General features: G+C 43.9%; 1 protein-coding gene across 6 annotated transcripts; it reads right to left on the reverse strand.

Annotated features, from left to right (window-relative positions):
- Nucleotides 1–7,438: 7,438 nt before the first annotated feature.
- Nucleotides 7,439–13,312, reverse strand: LOC134384803 (Fc receptor-like A). 6 transcript variants are annotated; one of them, XM_063106570.1, is made up of 5 exons: nucleotides 13,207–13,312; nucleotides 9,966–10,118; nucleotides 9,394–9,660; nucleotides 8,635–8,919; nucleotides 7,439–7,734 (listed from the first exon to the last, which is right to left on the reverse strand). In XM_063106570.1, the coding sequence occupies exons 1-5, from the start codon at nucleotides 13,283–13,285 to the stop codon at nucleotides 7,439–7,441; spliced, it is 1,080 nt and encodes a 359-aa protein (XP_062962640.1). In that variant the 5' UTR covers nucleotides 13,286–13,312. The 6 variants fall into 6 exon arrangements, with proteins under 6 accessions (XP_062962640.1, XP_062962636.1, XP_062962637.1 ...); XM_063106566.1 differs by lacking the exon at nucleotides 9,394–9,660 and having other exon boundaries at nucleotides 13,207–13,285; XM_063106567.1 differs by lacking the exon at nucleotides 8,635–8,919 and having other exon boundaries at nucleotides 13,207–13,285.
- Between the last annotated feature and the right edge of the window lie 3,611 nt (nucleotides 13,313–16,923).

Here is a 16,923-nt window from a genome sequence, read left to right on the forward strand (position 1 = left end):
GTTATAAACTGCTGCTGATTAACTTATTATCAACCTTCCCCAAATTTTTAAATCTTCTCCAGTGAAGGGAGAAGAAATTATTAAAGGAAATACTCTTAGCTTATTTTCAATTTTTAAAGCCACCTTGGGTCTTCAGAGGCGTCAGAGAGTATAGGAGGCGCTGTGGGAGAGGCGCTGTGGGGGAGACGCTCTTCTTCGGAGAAGCTGGAAGAGAAGGCTCAGTTAAAAGCACAGATGGTGTTCTATTTCCATTCACCTTGGGACATTTTTTAAGGCACCTTTTTAGTCATGACGGATGGTCAGAGATTATATCAATCCAAACCTGTATGTAAGGGGGTTGTCCCATAGACCTGTTTGGAGAAATTTGTCCCATTTGTTATATAAGACCACAGTTAATGACACACAAAAATACACAACTGGCAACACAGAAAAGACAGAAAAGTGGCCACGTCCAAAATTACTATAAGATATCCACAGACACAGCAATCACAATGACAAAGATGAACGAGTAACATGGAAACACAATTCCTGTCGACTTGCAAGTCCCAAACCCAAATTAACTTGCAAGTCCCAAATCCAAATCCAAATTACCACTGGGCCCAGTGATGTCTCGGGAGCCCAAGGACTAGGGGAGTTAATGCTGTGTCCAGTCTCCCACTAAGTCCACCCACTGCTGCACCGTCCCTTACTGAGATCTCACTTACCTGGGGAGAGAGTAAAGTGCCCCATCTGCCTCCAGGGAGAAGAAGAGGAACAACTTCTCTATCTTCTCCAGGAGATAAGTGCAGGGAGGGATACACCCATGGGAGAAAGAATCTCCCTTAGTCTCCGAGATGTTGAGGCACCCTCCTGCAAGAAATGCACTTACATGCCACTCGTGCAGAAAGTGGCAGTTTATTCACTCCAGCTGGCCAGTGTCCATCTCCCAAGGAGCAACCAAGGAAGAGCGGCATTGGGCCTCGGTCTTCTGGGGTTTTTAAAGGCAAAAACTACATCCCATTGGCACACGGGTTTGTCCAGGTGCACAAAGCAAGCTAGGGAGCTAGGTCACAGAGGCTGAGAATGAGCTGGAGCAATCAAGCATACAAGTTTTCATCGCGTATGGTTCCTGTCCCCAAGTAATAATTCACTGTGTATGGCTCCTGTTTCTATGCAATTGGTTTTTGTTTCTACAAGGTCAATGGTTTCTCACACAGAAGCAGGGGTAGTCTGCAGGTCAGATGGGGGGCAAATGGAGATACTTAGGTTAAGCAAGCAATTCTACAGAAGCAGATCGCATACGTTATGAGGGTGTAGGGAGCTCTATTTCAATAGCATGACTCCTTGGACTCTATCCTGTCCTCACCTGTGGCTGTTTAGAACCAGGGCACCTCATTCCCTTGAAACTCTGGCTGGAAGGAGATCAATTATCAGACCCTGTCAGCTCTTCAGATAGTGTCCTCCCAGACATTTTTTCAGAAGTAAACAGAGTGAGTCTGGTACTTCAAGAAACACACTGATAGTAATTATTGCCAATGATCAAATTCAAGCTTTCCATTGAAAATTAGACTTTTGGAAAACTTGTATCCATCATCATGAGCTTGACAGCTTCCCAGTAAGTAAAGATTTTTCTAATGATATTGGTGGTGACATTAACAAATGTGATTTTTAAATATTGTATATAATGTAATGGTATCAACATTTGATAGATTTGCATAACTTTCTGAATCAATATTTTCAAAATGACCAATACATGGTAAAAGATCCATTCAAAGTACAAAAAGTGCCAATGGATTTTAATATAAGAGAGTAAGAAATGCTTATGGGTATGGTTTCAGATTCTATATTGCAACAAGTCTTTAAGAAACTACCTCTTGTCGAGTATTGATATAGCCTCAAAGAAGAATACTTACAATTATCTGAAAAGGCTCTTAAATTGTTCCTCCCTTTTCCAGCTACATATCTGCGTGAGGCCAGATTTTCTTTATAAACTCCCACTGAAACAACATATTGCAGTAGATTGCATACAGAAGTTGATATGAGAGTCCAGTTGTCTTCTATTAAATTAGACATTAAAAATATTTGCAAAGCTATAAAACAATGCCACTCTTCTTAGTTCTTTCATTTTGAAAGAAAGTTATTCCCATAAAAATAATTTATTCATGCTAATGTGTAATAGGTTTATAATTGTTATTTCAAGTGAGTTAATAAGTATTTTAAATGTTTCTCAGTTTTAATATCTAATATAGAAACTATCAACAGATAAAACACATATAAACATAAGGTCTTTGAGGTCCTCAATAAGTTTTAAAGTGTAGAGGGGTTCTAAGACCAACATGTTTGAGAACTGTTTATCTATCTAAAAGTCCAATAAATTGTTCATCATCATCAAGAAGAGTTTTGAGAAGAAGAAATCCATACTATGCTTACCTAAAATAATAATACATTTGTGTCTGAGATATGTCTGGGATTGCCATATCTCAGGGATGTAATAGAATTAGAAAACTTCAGAAGGAAGACAACTAACATGTACTTTTCCATATTATTGGTGTACTTGTCTGCCTTTCCAGTAGACTATGAACTCTTTGAGAGCTGAGATGTTATGTCATGTTAAATTTATCTTCTTTTTTCCTTACAGCACCTTGCACAGTACCTTGCACATAAATGTAAAATTAAATGAAGGTGCTTCAGGACTGAAAAGATTAGCTATCTTGTCTGGTCTTGTTAAGGCTGGGGAAAATGTATAAAATACAGTTGTGACTTTAAAGTAAACAAACAAAGTTTCACCAAATTGAGCAATACTAGAAGGATACTGGGGATAGTCTTTAATAAGTTGGTATGGTTACTTGAGAACCAATAAAGGAAAAAACTACTCCACATTGTAGGTAATAAACTTGGCTTCCTATTGATACAGGATGTGCTCAGTTTTCCTGGGCTCAGGTTTCCAGACACTCCTTGAGGTCTCAGGCCACCTCCTCTGAGATCTCCCCCAGAGGAAAGTAACTGTTGCCAGTTAGTTAGACCTATTCTTAGCACCAACATGGGGAAAATGAGACAACAGGAGACTGGTTTATGCAATCTAGTGGCTGGGCATGCTCAATAGAGAGCACAGAACATTCTGGTGCACACAACTGGGAACCACCCCCTTAACTGAACATTCACTAGATAGAAAAACTATAAAAACTGAATCCTAGCCAAAGGCAGGGGAGTTGCTCCTCACTTTCCTGGTGGTGATGTGCGCTTTGCTGGCTGATGTGTGTATATTTTCCTTTGTCTCTAACTTACTTACAGTAAGCCCCTGCTCATTCTCTTGAGCCAGCCTTCACTCTGTACTGAACTTTAAGTATGTTTTTCTTGCTTTTGTGTTAGGCTTGATGCCTGTACCGAACTTACTTTTGTGTTAAACTTGTGTGGGCCCTGCTCAGTCTCTGAAGGATGCTGCACTCTCTCCATGGAACCTGTATTTCTTATCATTTTATTAAACTTGTTCTCACTTTCTACTGTGACTCTGCCCTTGAATTCTTTCCTGTGGTGGAGTCAAGAACCTGGTAAGAGGACTGGGTGGGCTGAGGCCAGCGGTTGGGCCTCTGGGACTCTACCTCCAACATCACTATTACCTCTAAGAGAAGGTAAAGGCAGAAAACATAAAGGGATTCGAAGATAATCTAGAGAAATGTACTTTAAAACATTCATGAAAGGTTCATATTTTAATTCTATTTTTCCATGAACTTTTTGAAGTCCTCATATGAATTAAAAGATAAATATGAATTTTTTCATAAACTTATATGTATATTCCTTATATATATATACACACACACACAGTACATACATATACACAATATATACACACAGTATATATTGCATATATATAATACAGTGTATGTACTAGTCCATTTTTGTGTTGGTATAACAGAGTACCTGAGACTGGGTAATTTATAAAGAGGTTTATTTGGCTCACGATTCTGGGTCAGCTGTATCTGGTGCAGGCCTCAGGTTGCTTCTACTAATGGTGGAAAGCAGCAGGCAGCTGGTGGGTACAAGCAGATCACATGGCAGGAGAGAGAGAGGGACAGAGACAAAGAGAGACAGAGCAGGGAGGAGAGAGAGAGAGGGAGAGAAGATGCCAGGGTCCTATAAACAGCTCTCCTGGGAACTAATAAAGTTAGAACTCACCCAGGGAGAGCATGAATCCATTCACGAGGGAGGGATTTGCCCCCATGACTCAAACAGCTGTAAACACTGCCACACTGGGGATCAGATTTCCACATGAGTTTTGGGGAGGAATATATACTATTTTAAAGAAACACTAAGTGCCTATCAGAGAAATTTTAAAAAATTACTAATAACTTTTATGTAACCATGTGCTCTTCCTCATCATCTCCCTAGTCAGCCCCTCAGAGGTAACAAGTACCCCGACCTGACCTTCGTATTTCCATTTCTGTGCTTTTTTTTTTTGTATCATATGTATGTGTGAATGTCTAACAATATACTCCTTTATTTTACTTATTTTTAAACATTGTATAAAGGATATCATACTATTTGGTGTCTTCTGGGACTTGATTTTCTCACTTAATGTTATATTCCTGATATTCTCCTATGTTGCTATATTGTAGCTATGGAACATTCATTTTTTGCTGTTACGTAGTATTCCATTCTGTGAAAATAGCACAATTTGTCCATTTTTATGTTGGTGGACATCTGAGTTGACTCTGAATTTTTCTTTTACAAACAGTGCTACTATTACCATTACTACACCTGTCGTCTGGTACACGTATGCCAAAATTTCTCTTGGGTATATACACCTAGGCATGGGATTCTGGGTTATAGGGTAAGCAAATATTCAACTTTATGAGATAATGGATGTGTTTGACATAAATATCTAGTCTTTGTTCCTGTTTCCTGGCACAGAGCTCCTAAAACTCTGGAAATTATTTGAGTGATAGGGGTGAGAAGAGCATTTTTGTTATGTGTGATGAGCCTCTTTCAACCATATGTAAGTTTGTGCTAATAAGGTGACTCTTGGGAGAATGGGTTCTGATTGCCAGAGGAACCAACCCTGTAATTAGAGGGTTGCAACTTTCAGCCCCACCCTCCAACCTCCTGGAGAAGAGAGGGGCTGGAGATTGAGTTAATCACCAGTGGCCAGTGACTTAATCAATTATGCCTATGTAATGAAGCCTCCATAAAGACCTTAAATGATAGGGTTCGGAGAGCTTCTGGGTTGGTGAACACATGGAGATGCTGGGAGGGTGACATACCCAGAGAGGGCATGGAAAGTTCTGTGCCCCTTTCCCTGTACCTTGCCTTACGCATATCTTCCATTGGCTGTTCAATAAAATGTTACCCTGAGTTCTATGAGCCATTCTAACAATTATTGAGCCCAAGGAAGGAGTTCTGGGCACCTCCAATTTATAGCTGGTTGGTCATGAATACCAGAGGCCTGGAATTTGCCATTGCCTTCTGAAGTGGGAGCAGTCGTCTGAAAGTGACCCCTTAGTCTGTGAGGTCTGCACTGATTCTGGGAAGTTAGAAGTAGAATTTAATTAAATTGAAGGACATCCAGTTGGTTCCTGCTGAGAACTGGAGAATTGCTTGGTGTAGAAAACCCACACATTTGGTGTCAGAAGTGTTGTGAGTAGAGAAAGTTTTTCCTTTGATGTGCTTGCTATCTGATGGTGATTTCAGATACAACATTGAGCATAGCTGCATTGGGACTTCTGTGGATTACAGAATCCTAAACTACACAGGCCATAAATTTTTTCAGCTTTGTTCTTGCCTTCCTCATCCCTGATGGTGGGAGATCCTCTCCTGGAGGCTAAGACCTTGAATGAGGCTGGGTCCCCTGGACAGAGTCTGCAGATTTTACTGATGCGAAACATACCACATATTCTTTAAGGTCCAGCTACATTTCCATCTTCTTCAAGATGCCTTCCCTTATGATACTGGACCAACTCAATTCAGCTAAACAGAATTCACTGAGGGCTTATATATGCCTCATTGAACTAGACACCAATGAGACAACGTTGAACAAAGAGCTCAAGGAACCCTCTCCAAGAGCTCACCCTGTAGTGAATAGAAATAAGATCACAAAAAACTAAAATTCAGTGTATTGATAGAGGGAGCACATACACGTGGATGAAGAGTAGAGAGGTGACATTTATCTCAGCCGTCTGCATCCATTTTTTTCTTTCTCTGATCTCTGATAGCTTTTATTATCTGTAAATGAACCCCCTGTTTAGTATTAGCTTGCAAGATGCATTTATGAAAATGGGAGCATTAACTGAAATTGACTTCATGTCGAATGATTCTAACTTAGTATCTTCGGAGATACATTCATCATGTTACATTGGCAATTGAGCTTCCATTTTTAAAAAAATCCTTCAAAGCCATGACATACCTCCGGTCATTTTTTGCAACTCCCCTTCATATGATTGTTAATCAGACTTCTCAGGTAGGTCTGATATTTATGGACTGCAGTGATATTTATGGACTTCTACCCATTCCCAATTGCCTCCTGATTCTTCCCATTGAAGGTGCAAGGGACAGTTATAAAGCTCTCATTTTATCAAATCAGCATGATTATATTCCTTTGTTTCTCTGTGGCACGTCTAGAACAATCATGTGCATGTCTTTTGTAAATCATTGTGGGTGAAACCTGCACAAAATAAATAACCCAAAGAAAGGGCACAGTGGAGAACATTCAGGATAACATGGTAGAATGCTCATCAGCTGAGGTCGTTGGAGAAGGGTGAGCTAACTTATTGACCAAAGGTTTCTGTAGAGTCTGCCAAGCTAGCTCCCGTTGGTTGAGAATGTACGATAGCACTCCAAGCATAGAAAAAATATTAATATGGCACTAAAATACCATATTAGAAGTAATAATTAGAAGAATAATTAGAAGGGGCAAAGGCCTACTCCAGAGGCTAACACCTAAGGGTTTTGTTAGGCTGGGGTTTCTCCACCTCGACACCATTGACAGTTTGGGCCACTCAATCTTTTGTTGTGGGGGGCTGCCCTATGCATTATAGGATGTTTAGCAGCATCCCTGGCTTCTACTTACTAGGTGTCAGCAGCACACACATCTCCCACCCACCCATCGTGATGACCAAAATGCCTCCAGATGTTGTCCAGGGTCCCCCAGGGGAGTTGAGACTGCTGCATTAAATCCACCTCCATTGCTTCTCTTTAAATCACCAGATCCTGGCCTGTGCAACAGAAGGAAATTACTGGTCTAGAGAGAGCAGAATTATGTTGTCATGTTAAGAAAGAAATACGATTATAGCTTAACTCCAATTATCACTTTGTACAAGTTTATTTATAACTCAGCTATCTCCATTATTCTAACGAAACATTAGGATGACTTTTAAAACTATTTATGCATATGTGTAGGACAGGAAGAGAAAGAATAGGAAGAGTTGGATTTATTGGGGGTGGTTGAACAATATCATGGGTGAAGAGTTTACTTTTGTTTGGCCTTGGTAGTTCTAGGCTTCAGGTGGCCAGACAAGTCCCTCAGCTCCATGACTAGATGACCAAGGAGAACTCTTACATCCTGAATATGTTTGAGAAGAATGCCCATCTGGAAATGCAGTTGGGGGTCTGGCGTTTGCAGAGGAGAGGAGAAGCCTGGATCCTCAGAAGAAGGGGTGGGCAGTGGAGGCAGAGACCCAGGGGGCTCCGTAGGAGTAGTTTCTGGAGCAGCTGATTTCTGAGGAGCTGGATTCAAGATGGGGGATGCAGCAGAGCCAGAGGGACCTGGATTATGGGGTAGGCGGCACACACAAGAATGAAGTCTGACCCACCCTCATCTCCCTGGTCAATCTTTCTCATTCTCTGAAATTGGCTGTGTGACCCCCTGGCAGAAGGGACTTGCAGATTCTAGTGTCCTTCCTGACCCAAATTTTAATCTGAAGCTTGGTTACCTCTGCTTGAGAATATTCAGGGATAAGACCTCATCATTAGATAGCTATAACTATTAACCAGTCCCTTCTCTTTCAGGGCAGAATCCAAGTCCCTAAAGCATGAATGTGGTAGCTGGTCCTTGGTCAACCTCTTTATTGTGAATGGCATTATCATAATTCCTTGTCCTTGTGCCAGCCTTCAGGTTTTTCGGGACACCTCTGCTGGCCCCCTGAGTCACCTCCTCTTTAGGATGAGCATCTCTAGTCCCTTACATTATTTTTTATATGACATGATTTCGAGCCCCCTCATCACCCTGGATACCTCCTCTGGGTGTATTTCAGGTCAAGTGCAGCCTCCTTAACGGTAGCTCCCAGAATTGAACATAGACTCCAAACTATCTCATCCTCATTGTAGATGTTATATTCCTATAAATGCCCAGAGATGATATAGGGACCCTCAGATCTATGGGGCAGCAGGTGTGGAGCTGCTCAGGTCTTGGTTTGGTGATATATGCACCACAGTCTGAGAGAGAGGTTCTCTATCTGAGCTCTCTTCCATCATCAGGGACTCCAGCTTATTGTTCCTGCATGCTCTGTGTCCCTTCTTAACCTGCTGACACTGAACCCCAGCTATGGGCCCAATCATCCTATGCCCCTTTACACACACACACACACACACACACACACACACACACACACACACACACACACACACACACACACACACACCCCAGACACATACATACTAACTCACCCTGCACCCTGATCTCCAGCTGGGGGCTCTGTTTCCAAACTTGGTTGTCCCCAGTGGCAGCATCACACCAGTAGGACCCAGAATGCTCTTTTGAAGCTGTGAGAATCTGGAATTCTGAGGAGAGGCCCCTGCTTCGCACTATCCTTCCATCCTTGTAGAAGGAGAAGAGGAGGCAGGCAGCTGACCTCTGCAGGGGCAGCTCTGTGTGACAGCTCAGGGTCACTGGGCCTCCCTCTTGGGGCTCAGTTGAGGGTGTAGCTCTGAGGACAGGGGCTGGAAACAGTTCTGGGGGAAAGACAGGCAAGAAGGAAGAGCTCAGCCATCCTACGTTCAAGTAGACCCAGGAGAGGCAAAGAACTCCAGTCACACTTCCTTTCCACTGTTTCCATCAGGAATGGAAACAGCCTCCCACTCCATAATCCAGATCCCTCCATTTGAACCTTTCAAGTTCTCTCTCTCTCCAAGTAGACAGGACTAGAAAAAATCCAGAGATGGGCCAGTCTGACAGTAGTCCAGACACCCAGTCAGTGAGCACTGATCTGGGTGGTAGGAAACATGCTGCACTCTGAGTGGGGCTGAATGACCTGAAAAGGCAGTGCTGAGATCTCACCCCTCCTGAAACCCAACTTGGGCATTTGTCCACAACTTGCTTCTTAAGCCTTCGATGATCTTGCCACCTACAGTCCAAAGAAAGACAATTTTGGGCTCCCTGTCTGTCCTCACCCTCCTCGCCACAGTGATGCTGCCTCTAGCTCTCACCTTGGACTGTGATAGCCACAGCAGCTGCTGTTTCTGGACTCCCAGGACCAGGGCTCCTGAAGAGGCCACTGCAGTGGTAGTGCCCACTGTCTGCCTCTTGCACCACAGCCATGGAGAATTCCTTTTTAGGTCCTGGGGGGCCCAGGGCTGAGCCATCTCGGTAGAAGGTGACCTGTTTCAGTGGCCAGTCTTGCCAGGCCCGGCAGCGCAGAACCAGTGGGTCCCCTTCAAATACAGGCCTGCCTGGACCTTGTAGAATCAGCCAGTCTGTGGCCAAAGCAAGAACTGAGTGTCACCCTCTGCCTCCCTTGGGAGCTCCCCAGGTGATACCTACAACAGACTCCCCTAAACTTCCTTTGAGGGAGGGTCCAGGTAACTCTCATGCCTGGTTGGGAATGTGGAACAGCTCTTCTAGGGCCTATGACTGAGTGTACCCCAGCCTCTGTGGGCTGATGATCGAGAAGAACAGGCCTCATCCCATGGCCAGTTTCCTGGGGGCACCTTCCAAGTGGGAGTTGAGTGGGGTTGAAAGGAGGGGCTTGGGGAACTGGTCAGCCTTCCCAGGACCTCACCATAGGACACAATCAGATGGAAGGGTTCACTGAAAGTGTGGCCGTTGAGCTGGAAGGCACCTTCCTTTGGGTCAGTCAAATGATCATCAGTGTGGCAGCTGCTGTCCTCAGTGATGACAGGTCCTTCACAATGCAGCGTCTCAAAACTGGCAGCTGAAGAGGGCATGGCCCAGAGAGAACAGAAGATAATGCTGCAACTGGAGAAAGAGGACAGGAAACCGCCCTCCACAAGGTTCCTCCCTGTCCTGGGGAAATTGTGTGTTTAGAATGAGAACAGGAAGATACCAAAACCTTTTTTGACTTTGGTCACTAGCGTCCAGGAGCTCTCAGTGAATGGATGTGGTTTGGGGAAGAGGGAAGGGAGAGATGAAAGAGTGGTGAACTCACCAGTATGACGTCCATCTGCTGGTGCAGGAAACCAGAGGCCAGAGACCACAGTGACCCCAGAGCAGGCAGGCACAGGACAGGAGGGAAAGGGAGATGTCAGATTGTACCGTTCATTGAGTGCTCACCTGTGCCAGGCACTGCTACCACTCCCATGCATTAGCTTATTAAATCTGCACAAGCTTTCTGGGTATGTGACTTCATCCCTACTTTATAAATCTTAAAAAAAAATAAAAACAGACTTAGAAAAGTAAATGAACATAGTCAGAGTCAAAAAAGAAAATAAGAAATTGAGGAAGGAAGTCAGGTGTGTCTGAGTCCAAAACCAGTGTTCGTTGTGCTTCACTGTGCAGACGTGGTCGAAGTCAGTCCTCAGACCTTCCTTGGGGACTTTCTTGCGTATTCTCATTTTTTCAAAATTCACTTGGCTCTGTAGCCTTGAACATATGATCTACCAAAGAGCTTTCGTTACCTAGCTGTGTCTCTCCTCCTTCCTTGTTCCCCCTTTCAGGTCTTCCTTTTTCTGTCCTCTCTACCTTCATGTCTTCTGTCCTTGAACTTCCCCTAGCGATGGCAGAGTCCTTTCTCTGTCGTTTCCTCTGTCTCTGACCCCCAACTCCGGTCTGTACTGGTAACTGTGGGACAGTTCTTTGCCTCTGTGCTGGAGCTTAGAGTGATTTCTCACCACATCTCCTCAGTCTATCTCTTACTCTGTGATTGATCCAGGCAAGGTAAGTGCCATTTCTCCCATCCCTGCAACTGCTCCTTGTTCCCTTAATCCCTCTCTCTCCTCAGCGTGTCCATCCACACAAGCTCTCTTCTTCACGCCGTCGTTTCCTGTCCCGCTTGCCTCTGGTCTCTCCCAGTCCCAATGGCCCAATACTCTTCTTTGACCTTGTAACTTCCCTTGTCGAGGCCCCTCCCTGATTCTCATCATATCGTCACCAGGTGCTTTCCTCAGATCCTCTCAGCTCCCTTCACTACTCTGCTGTTTCTTTTCAGTTCCTCCATTTTCACTCAACTGGACTCAGCCTCTGTTCTTTTTTCCTTGTTAAAAATAAAATCTTGTTGGGCTACCAGACACTTTCATTCAATAAGCCTTATGTGGTAGGTATTATTGTTTTCATTTTACAAAAGAAAAAACCGAATTTAGAGATATAAAAAGTGAATTTTCCAAAGTGACACAGAGCTAGTAAATAGAAGAGGGGCTTGAAACCAGAGTATCTGACTCCAAGTCTGCAATCATTGCACAAAACAAAAACACGTAAGCATTGTCCCTACCCACAAATAGGTCTCAGTTCAGTGGCAGACACAGGTATATAAAGAGATTATTTCAGCATGAGGCGGAAGATAATAAGAAAGAGGTATCAGGGTCAGCCTTTGGAGCAGAAAGGAGAGTTCAAGGAAAACTTCCTGGAGAAGATGCCACCTCAGCTGCGTCTTTAGGGATACCTAGAAGTTTGTAAGAAGCAGGGGAAGAGAGGGCCCTGAAGAGAGCTCACATCAGGAGGTGGCAGTGTAAGCAAAGCCGTGGAGACAGGTAAGAGTCTGCTGAGTGAATGTGTAAATATAAGTTGATTGGGATGTTTTAGAGCATAAATTGCAAGGTTTGGAGGGTGAGAGTAGAGGCTGAAGAGGTTTAATAGGTGCTGGGTTATGGTGGGCCTTGTGTGCCATGATAAGGACCTTAGGCTGGCAGACTTGAATTTTAGAGATTACTTAGGCTGCAAAGTGCAGAATTCATTTCAAGGACACAGGTTAAGACAAGAAGGTTAGGAAGTTATTGGACTAGCCCAAGCCATAGATAATGAGGGCTTGTCCTAGGATAACAGTAGTGATGTTCCAGGGAGGGGACTGGTTCTAAGAACAACTTAGGAGGTAAAATTTGCCAGACTTGATGATTATTCAGAGGAAGAGAATGACAGAGAGGGAAGCGCCTAGGTTGTCTCTGGGGTTTCTGGCCTGGATGTTGGGGTGGATGCTGGTGCCATTAACTGAGATCAGAAATAGTGGAAGAGGAATTAAAAGAGGTGAGAACCAGGAGGGCAGGTGGGTTCAGTTCTAGCCACATTGTGCTGAGATACCCCTGAGACATGCAGGTAGATATATCTTGAGTGAAGTTTAATATTTGAATGTGAAGCTCAAAAGCATTAGGATTGGAGATATGATTTGAGACTCATAAATATACAGTGGTAGTGGCAAAAATTACACAGACAAATAAGCTCAGGAAAGAGATTGTGTAAAGAAAGATGAGTAGGGCGGCAAGGACGAGATATAGAGAATACTGCTATTCAACGGGAAGAGAAGAGAAGTTACCAAGGGACCAAGAGAAGTACGGGTAGCAAAAGGATGAAATGGTTCCATGGAACCAGAGGAGTAGAAAATGCAAAAAAGAGCAAGTGACCAACAGAGTCCAATGCAGCAGAGAAGTCCAGCAGGATAAAAAAGACAAAGTGTGCAATAATCCAGTCAATGCAGAGGTCATGATGCCCAATGCAAGACTGACCCTGGGGAAGCCAGACTGCAAGCCTGGCAGAGAGAGTGAGAAGTGAGGAAGTGCAGACAGCAAGTATAGACTGCTCTTTCAGAATCTTGTCTCAGAAAAGAAAAGAAAAAGTTGAGATTGTAGCTAGAGTGGGCATCACAGTCAGAGGACTTACAGGATGGAAAAGCCTTGAAGATTTTTATATTCAGAAAGAGCCATTCAATCCTGCACACCCAACTCTCTTATCCTTCCTGTCCCACCTGAACACTGCTGCTTTGAAGGGCCAGAGTTAGCCCACTTTTCTTTCTTTTGGGTCCTTTCCAAGTCAGTCATATTTCCATTTCCACACCCACACTCAAACATTTTACTTACCCAGTAACATCTGGGTTTCCCAGAGCAGAGCAGGGGAAAGGTAGAGGGCCCAAGCCTGGAGGACACAGCCCAGTTTCATGGTGACTGTGTTTAGGTCTCCTGCAACCCCAACACACTGATTTTCTTCAACACGAAACCTCAAATTAGAAAAGAGGAAGTAAATTTAACTGCCTCATCTTCTTGCATCTGGGGACTATTTTCATTTTTGTGATTGGCTTTCATCAGTCATATTTGACCAGGTTGGTTCTGGCATCATCTGCATCACTAGGGTTGTGGATAAAATGATAGCATTCTCGATTGTTCGAGAATTCCCTCACAGAGCTCAGAGATCTGTCAAAGCATGTAATTGCCTGCTAGCCAATTGGCCTTCATGTTCACTATGGGAAAGGTCAGTGCAACAACCGTCCTTTCACTGATGAAGCTTGAGGGCTATATAGAAAATCACTGGGGAATTGAGTGTCCTGCCCCTTCCTGCTCCAAGCCTTATGCGTTTCTATTGACTAGAATGTAGCAGGACGGGGGTGGGGGAAGAAGATTGGTAATGTTACCAAGTCAGATATCAAATTAGTCCCTGGCAGGCTCTACCACCCAAAACCCACACAAATTTGTGCACGAATTTCTCTAGACTTGTATCTCAGCTCTCTGTTTCTGCAGCACAACTAAGGCTGTTCAGTCTCAGTGGAAATCTGAGTAAGAGGCAGGGAGAGTCCAGTGGGAAAGAGCAGAGGGAAAAAAAAGGATTTCCAGAGGACCCAGCAGTAAGCCCAGGTTTCAGGCTCATGGCCAAAGCTCAAGCCACTGATCCTGAGGAAATTAGAGACAGGAGGCACCTGATAGCTTGAGAAACTCGAGGAGACTCAGGAACAGGGGCCATCCGGATGCTTCATCATCTCTCTTCGGCTCCAGGTGGCCACATGGAACCATTGTCACTGCCTCTGACTGTTTACTGTTTGATGGAGGCCTCCTCAATGGCAGGGCCTATGTCTCTTTTCACAGAGTGATATTGTGAACTATGTATTTTGTCTTCTCCCCATGTGCTGCATAAAACTCCTAAAACTCTTGTAATCTTCAAAGTGATAAGTTTCTTTTTTGTATGCTGAGTGGACTGATGGCTGGTTGCCTTTAGGAAGCTTCAGTTTGGAGCCTGGTCACAGGAAAGACCAAAGTGTGATTAGAGGGTTGGGACTTTCAGTCCCACCCCCAACCTCCAGGGAAGGGAGAGAGGATGAAGGTTAAATTGACCACCAGTAGCCAGTGATTTAGTCAAGTATGCCTATGTAAGGAAGCCTCCATGAAAATGCAAAAGGATAGGGTTTGGAGAACTTCCAGATCGCTGGACACGTGGAGGGTGGTGTGCCCAGGGAGAGCTTGGAAGCTCTGCTTGCTATATGCATCTCTTCATCTGTATCCTTTGTAATATCCTTCATAATAAAACAGTAAACATAAGTAAGTTTTTCCCTGAGTTCTGTGAGCTGCTGTGGCAAATTAATCAAACCCAAGGAAGGGTTGTGGAAACCCCGAACTATAGTCAGTGGGTCAGAAGCACAGGCAAAATAACCTGTGGCTTGCAATTGGCATTGAAAGTATGACTCAGTCTTGGGGACTGGATCCTCAACCTGTGTGATCTGACACTATCTCCAGGTACAGGGTTATCAGAATTGAATTGAATTAGAGGACACCTGGCTGGTGTCCCCTGCAGAAGTGATTGCTTGCTTGCCAGTGAAGAGAATCTCCCTCATATTTGGTCACAGAAGGCTTCTGTGTTGATCGTGGTATGAGAGCAGAAGAAAAACATTTTGTTTTTCCACAGACATGGTGGCCACACTCTGTAGAGGATTCATAAAGCAAATGTACTTCACAGGGCCTGGCTTTCCAAAGCCTTGCAGTTTCAAATATTGACCTTGCAAAGGACAGGAAATTTTCCTCAGGCTATAAAGTGTCTGGTGTAAGGTAAAGAATTCTAACACAGCAAGGTTGCTGGATCAAAGACAGACAAGTTACTGATTGATGTGTAAAGATACTGAGAAATTGCTATAAGAAGGAATGTTTCCTGAGATCAAGCTTTTGTTGGTGAATCACTTAAATTTTCTTATGGAATGTCATCTGGCTTGTTTCACTGAGAGTTACCAGCCTATATTGTTAAACTGTAACCCTACCTATGTCTCTTGCTGTAACTTCCTGGGCTAAAGAATAAATGCAGGAAGAAAACCCCAATTCAGGGTTAATTTCCCAAATGAAAGGGATGCTTCTCGCTTGAGGGTTCTGGGGAAGTTAACCACTTCAGGGCTTCTCACTGCTCAGAAGAGATGGGCTTTGAGTAATCTTTTGCAGCTCCATCACCCAGGGCAAGTGGGTGACAAATCCATGGGGGGTGAAGCAACAACACTCCTCCCTCCTCTCCCATCATAACACCCAGCAGGTCTCCAGTAAGTTATTTGGAAATGAGACAAGCCATCAGAAATGGGGGAAGGCAGCCCTGCTTGAAGGCAGAGGGAGGGACAGCAAGACACTTCAGCTGTGCAAAAACCACAGATCAGAGCAGATGCAGCAGTAGCATGGGCAAGAGAGGATCTGTCTCAATCTAAAATAAGCATTTAGAATAGATTTTCCATTATCTGAGAGGCATACTTTTTTGTGCAGCTGGCCCCAGGGCATGTAAGGGTGGTTGAATATGGGCGTGGGGGAAGGCAGTGAGGCAGTAAGCCCTGCAGCTGATGTGATGTGAAAGATCCAGCAACTGCAGAAGAGGAAGAAAAGTCTAGCCAGCCCTAACAATTATTAAATAAATGAAATGTATTTCCATGGACCTCCACCCCTAAAACTCCATACAACACAGAACCTCAGGGTTAGACAGGGACTGTGGAGCTTCTAAACAAATCACAAAAACTTTCCCTTCTCATGCCACCCCTTCTCCTTAACTGCCCTTGCCATAATGTCTTACCTGGACAGAGATGCTCGCCTATACCATCTGCATTAATCCTCGCAGTACCCCGCTCTCAATACAGAAAGCAGGAAGGCCACTGAAGATCTGGGATGAAGCTATCATGTTCTTTAAACTTAAATCGTCACCAACCTGCTGAGAAAATTTACTCACCTGAAGCCCAATCTATGGACTATTTAGAATAGATCCATGATTCACTGGAAAAGGAAAAGGAAAAGGCAGCGTTGGATCTGCTGTGTGTTTACATAGACTCAGATTCAGTTACACCGAGTTAGCTCTATCATCAGGATCACCTCGGAGTAATCCCAGGGAGCTGGGGCATGTCGAGCTCTCATCCATTCCCAAGACCAGTTAGGCCTTTGATGCCCTCCTTGGCTGTTCCTGGCTTGTCACTGCTGGGCTGATTCTTATGTTTTCTGTATTTTCAACTGAGTAGATAAAAAATGTTTGTAAAAGATGTGACGATATAAAGAATAATAATGCACTGTGCACTTTTGTATCCTCACACAGTTGAAGAAACAGAATAATTACCTTAATCCTTGAAGTACCGTGTGGGTACCTGTCTGATCACGTCGTCTTCCTTCCCCTCATCAACAGCCACCATCCTCATTTGTATATCACGCCTTTTGTTTTATAGTTGTATTAATTTTGCACTTTTTGAACTTTTAGTAAGTGAGATCATACTGTATTTATTGTTCTGAGACGACGACTTCTTCTTTCTTCAACTCAGCAGGATGTTTCTGAGATAGAACCTGATGTCCTATGCAGAAACAGTT

Source organism: Cynocephalus volans, chromosome 8, assembly GCF_027409185.1.
Source record: "Cynocephalus volans isolate mCynVol1 chromosome 8, mCynVol1.pri, whole genome shotgun sequence".
Taxonomy (NCBI): domain Eukaryota; kingdom Metazoa; phylum Chordata; class Mammalia; order Dermoptera; family Cynocephalidae; genus Cynocephalus; species Cynocephalus volans.

What these genes read in the sequence shown, in the direction of transcription:
- LOC134384803 (XM_063106570.1), bottom strand. Translation starts at nt 13,285, where the DNA reads ATGAAACTGGGCTGTGTCCTCCAGGCTTGGGCCCTCTACCTTTCCCCT. An exon ending in CCATCTGATTGTGTCCTATG is followed by an intron (nt 9,661 to 9,965) that starts GTGAGGTCCTGG and finishes CTTTGGCCACAG; the next exon opens with ACTGGCTGATTCTACAAGGT. An exon ending in TGTGGCTATCACAGTCCAAG is followed by an intron (nt 8,920 to 9,393) that starts GTGAGAGCTAGA and finishes TCTTTCCCCCAG; the next exon opens with AACTGTTTCCAGCCCCTGTC.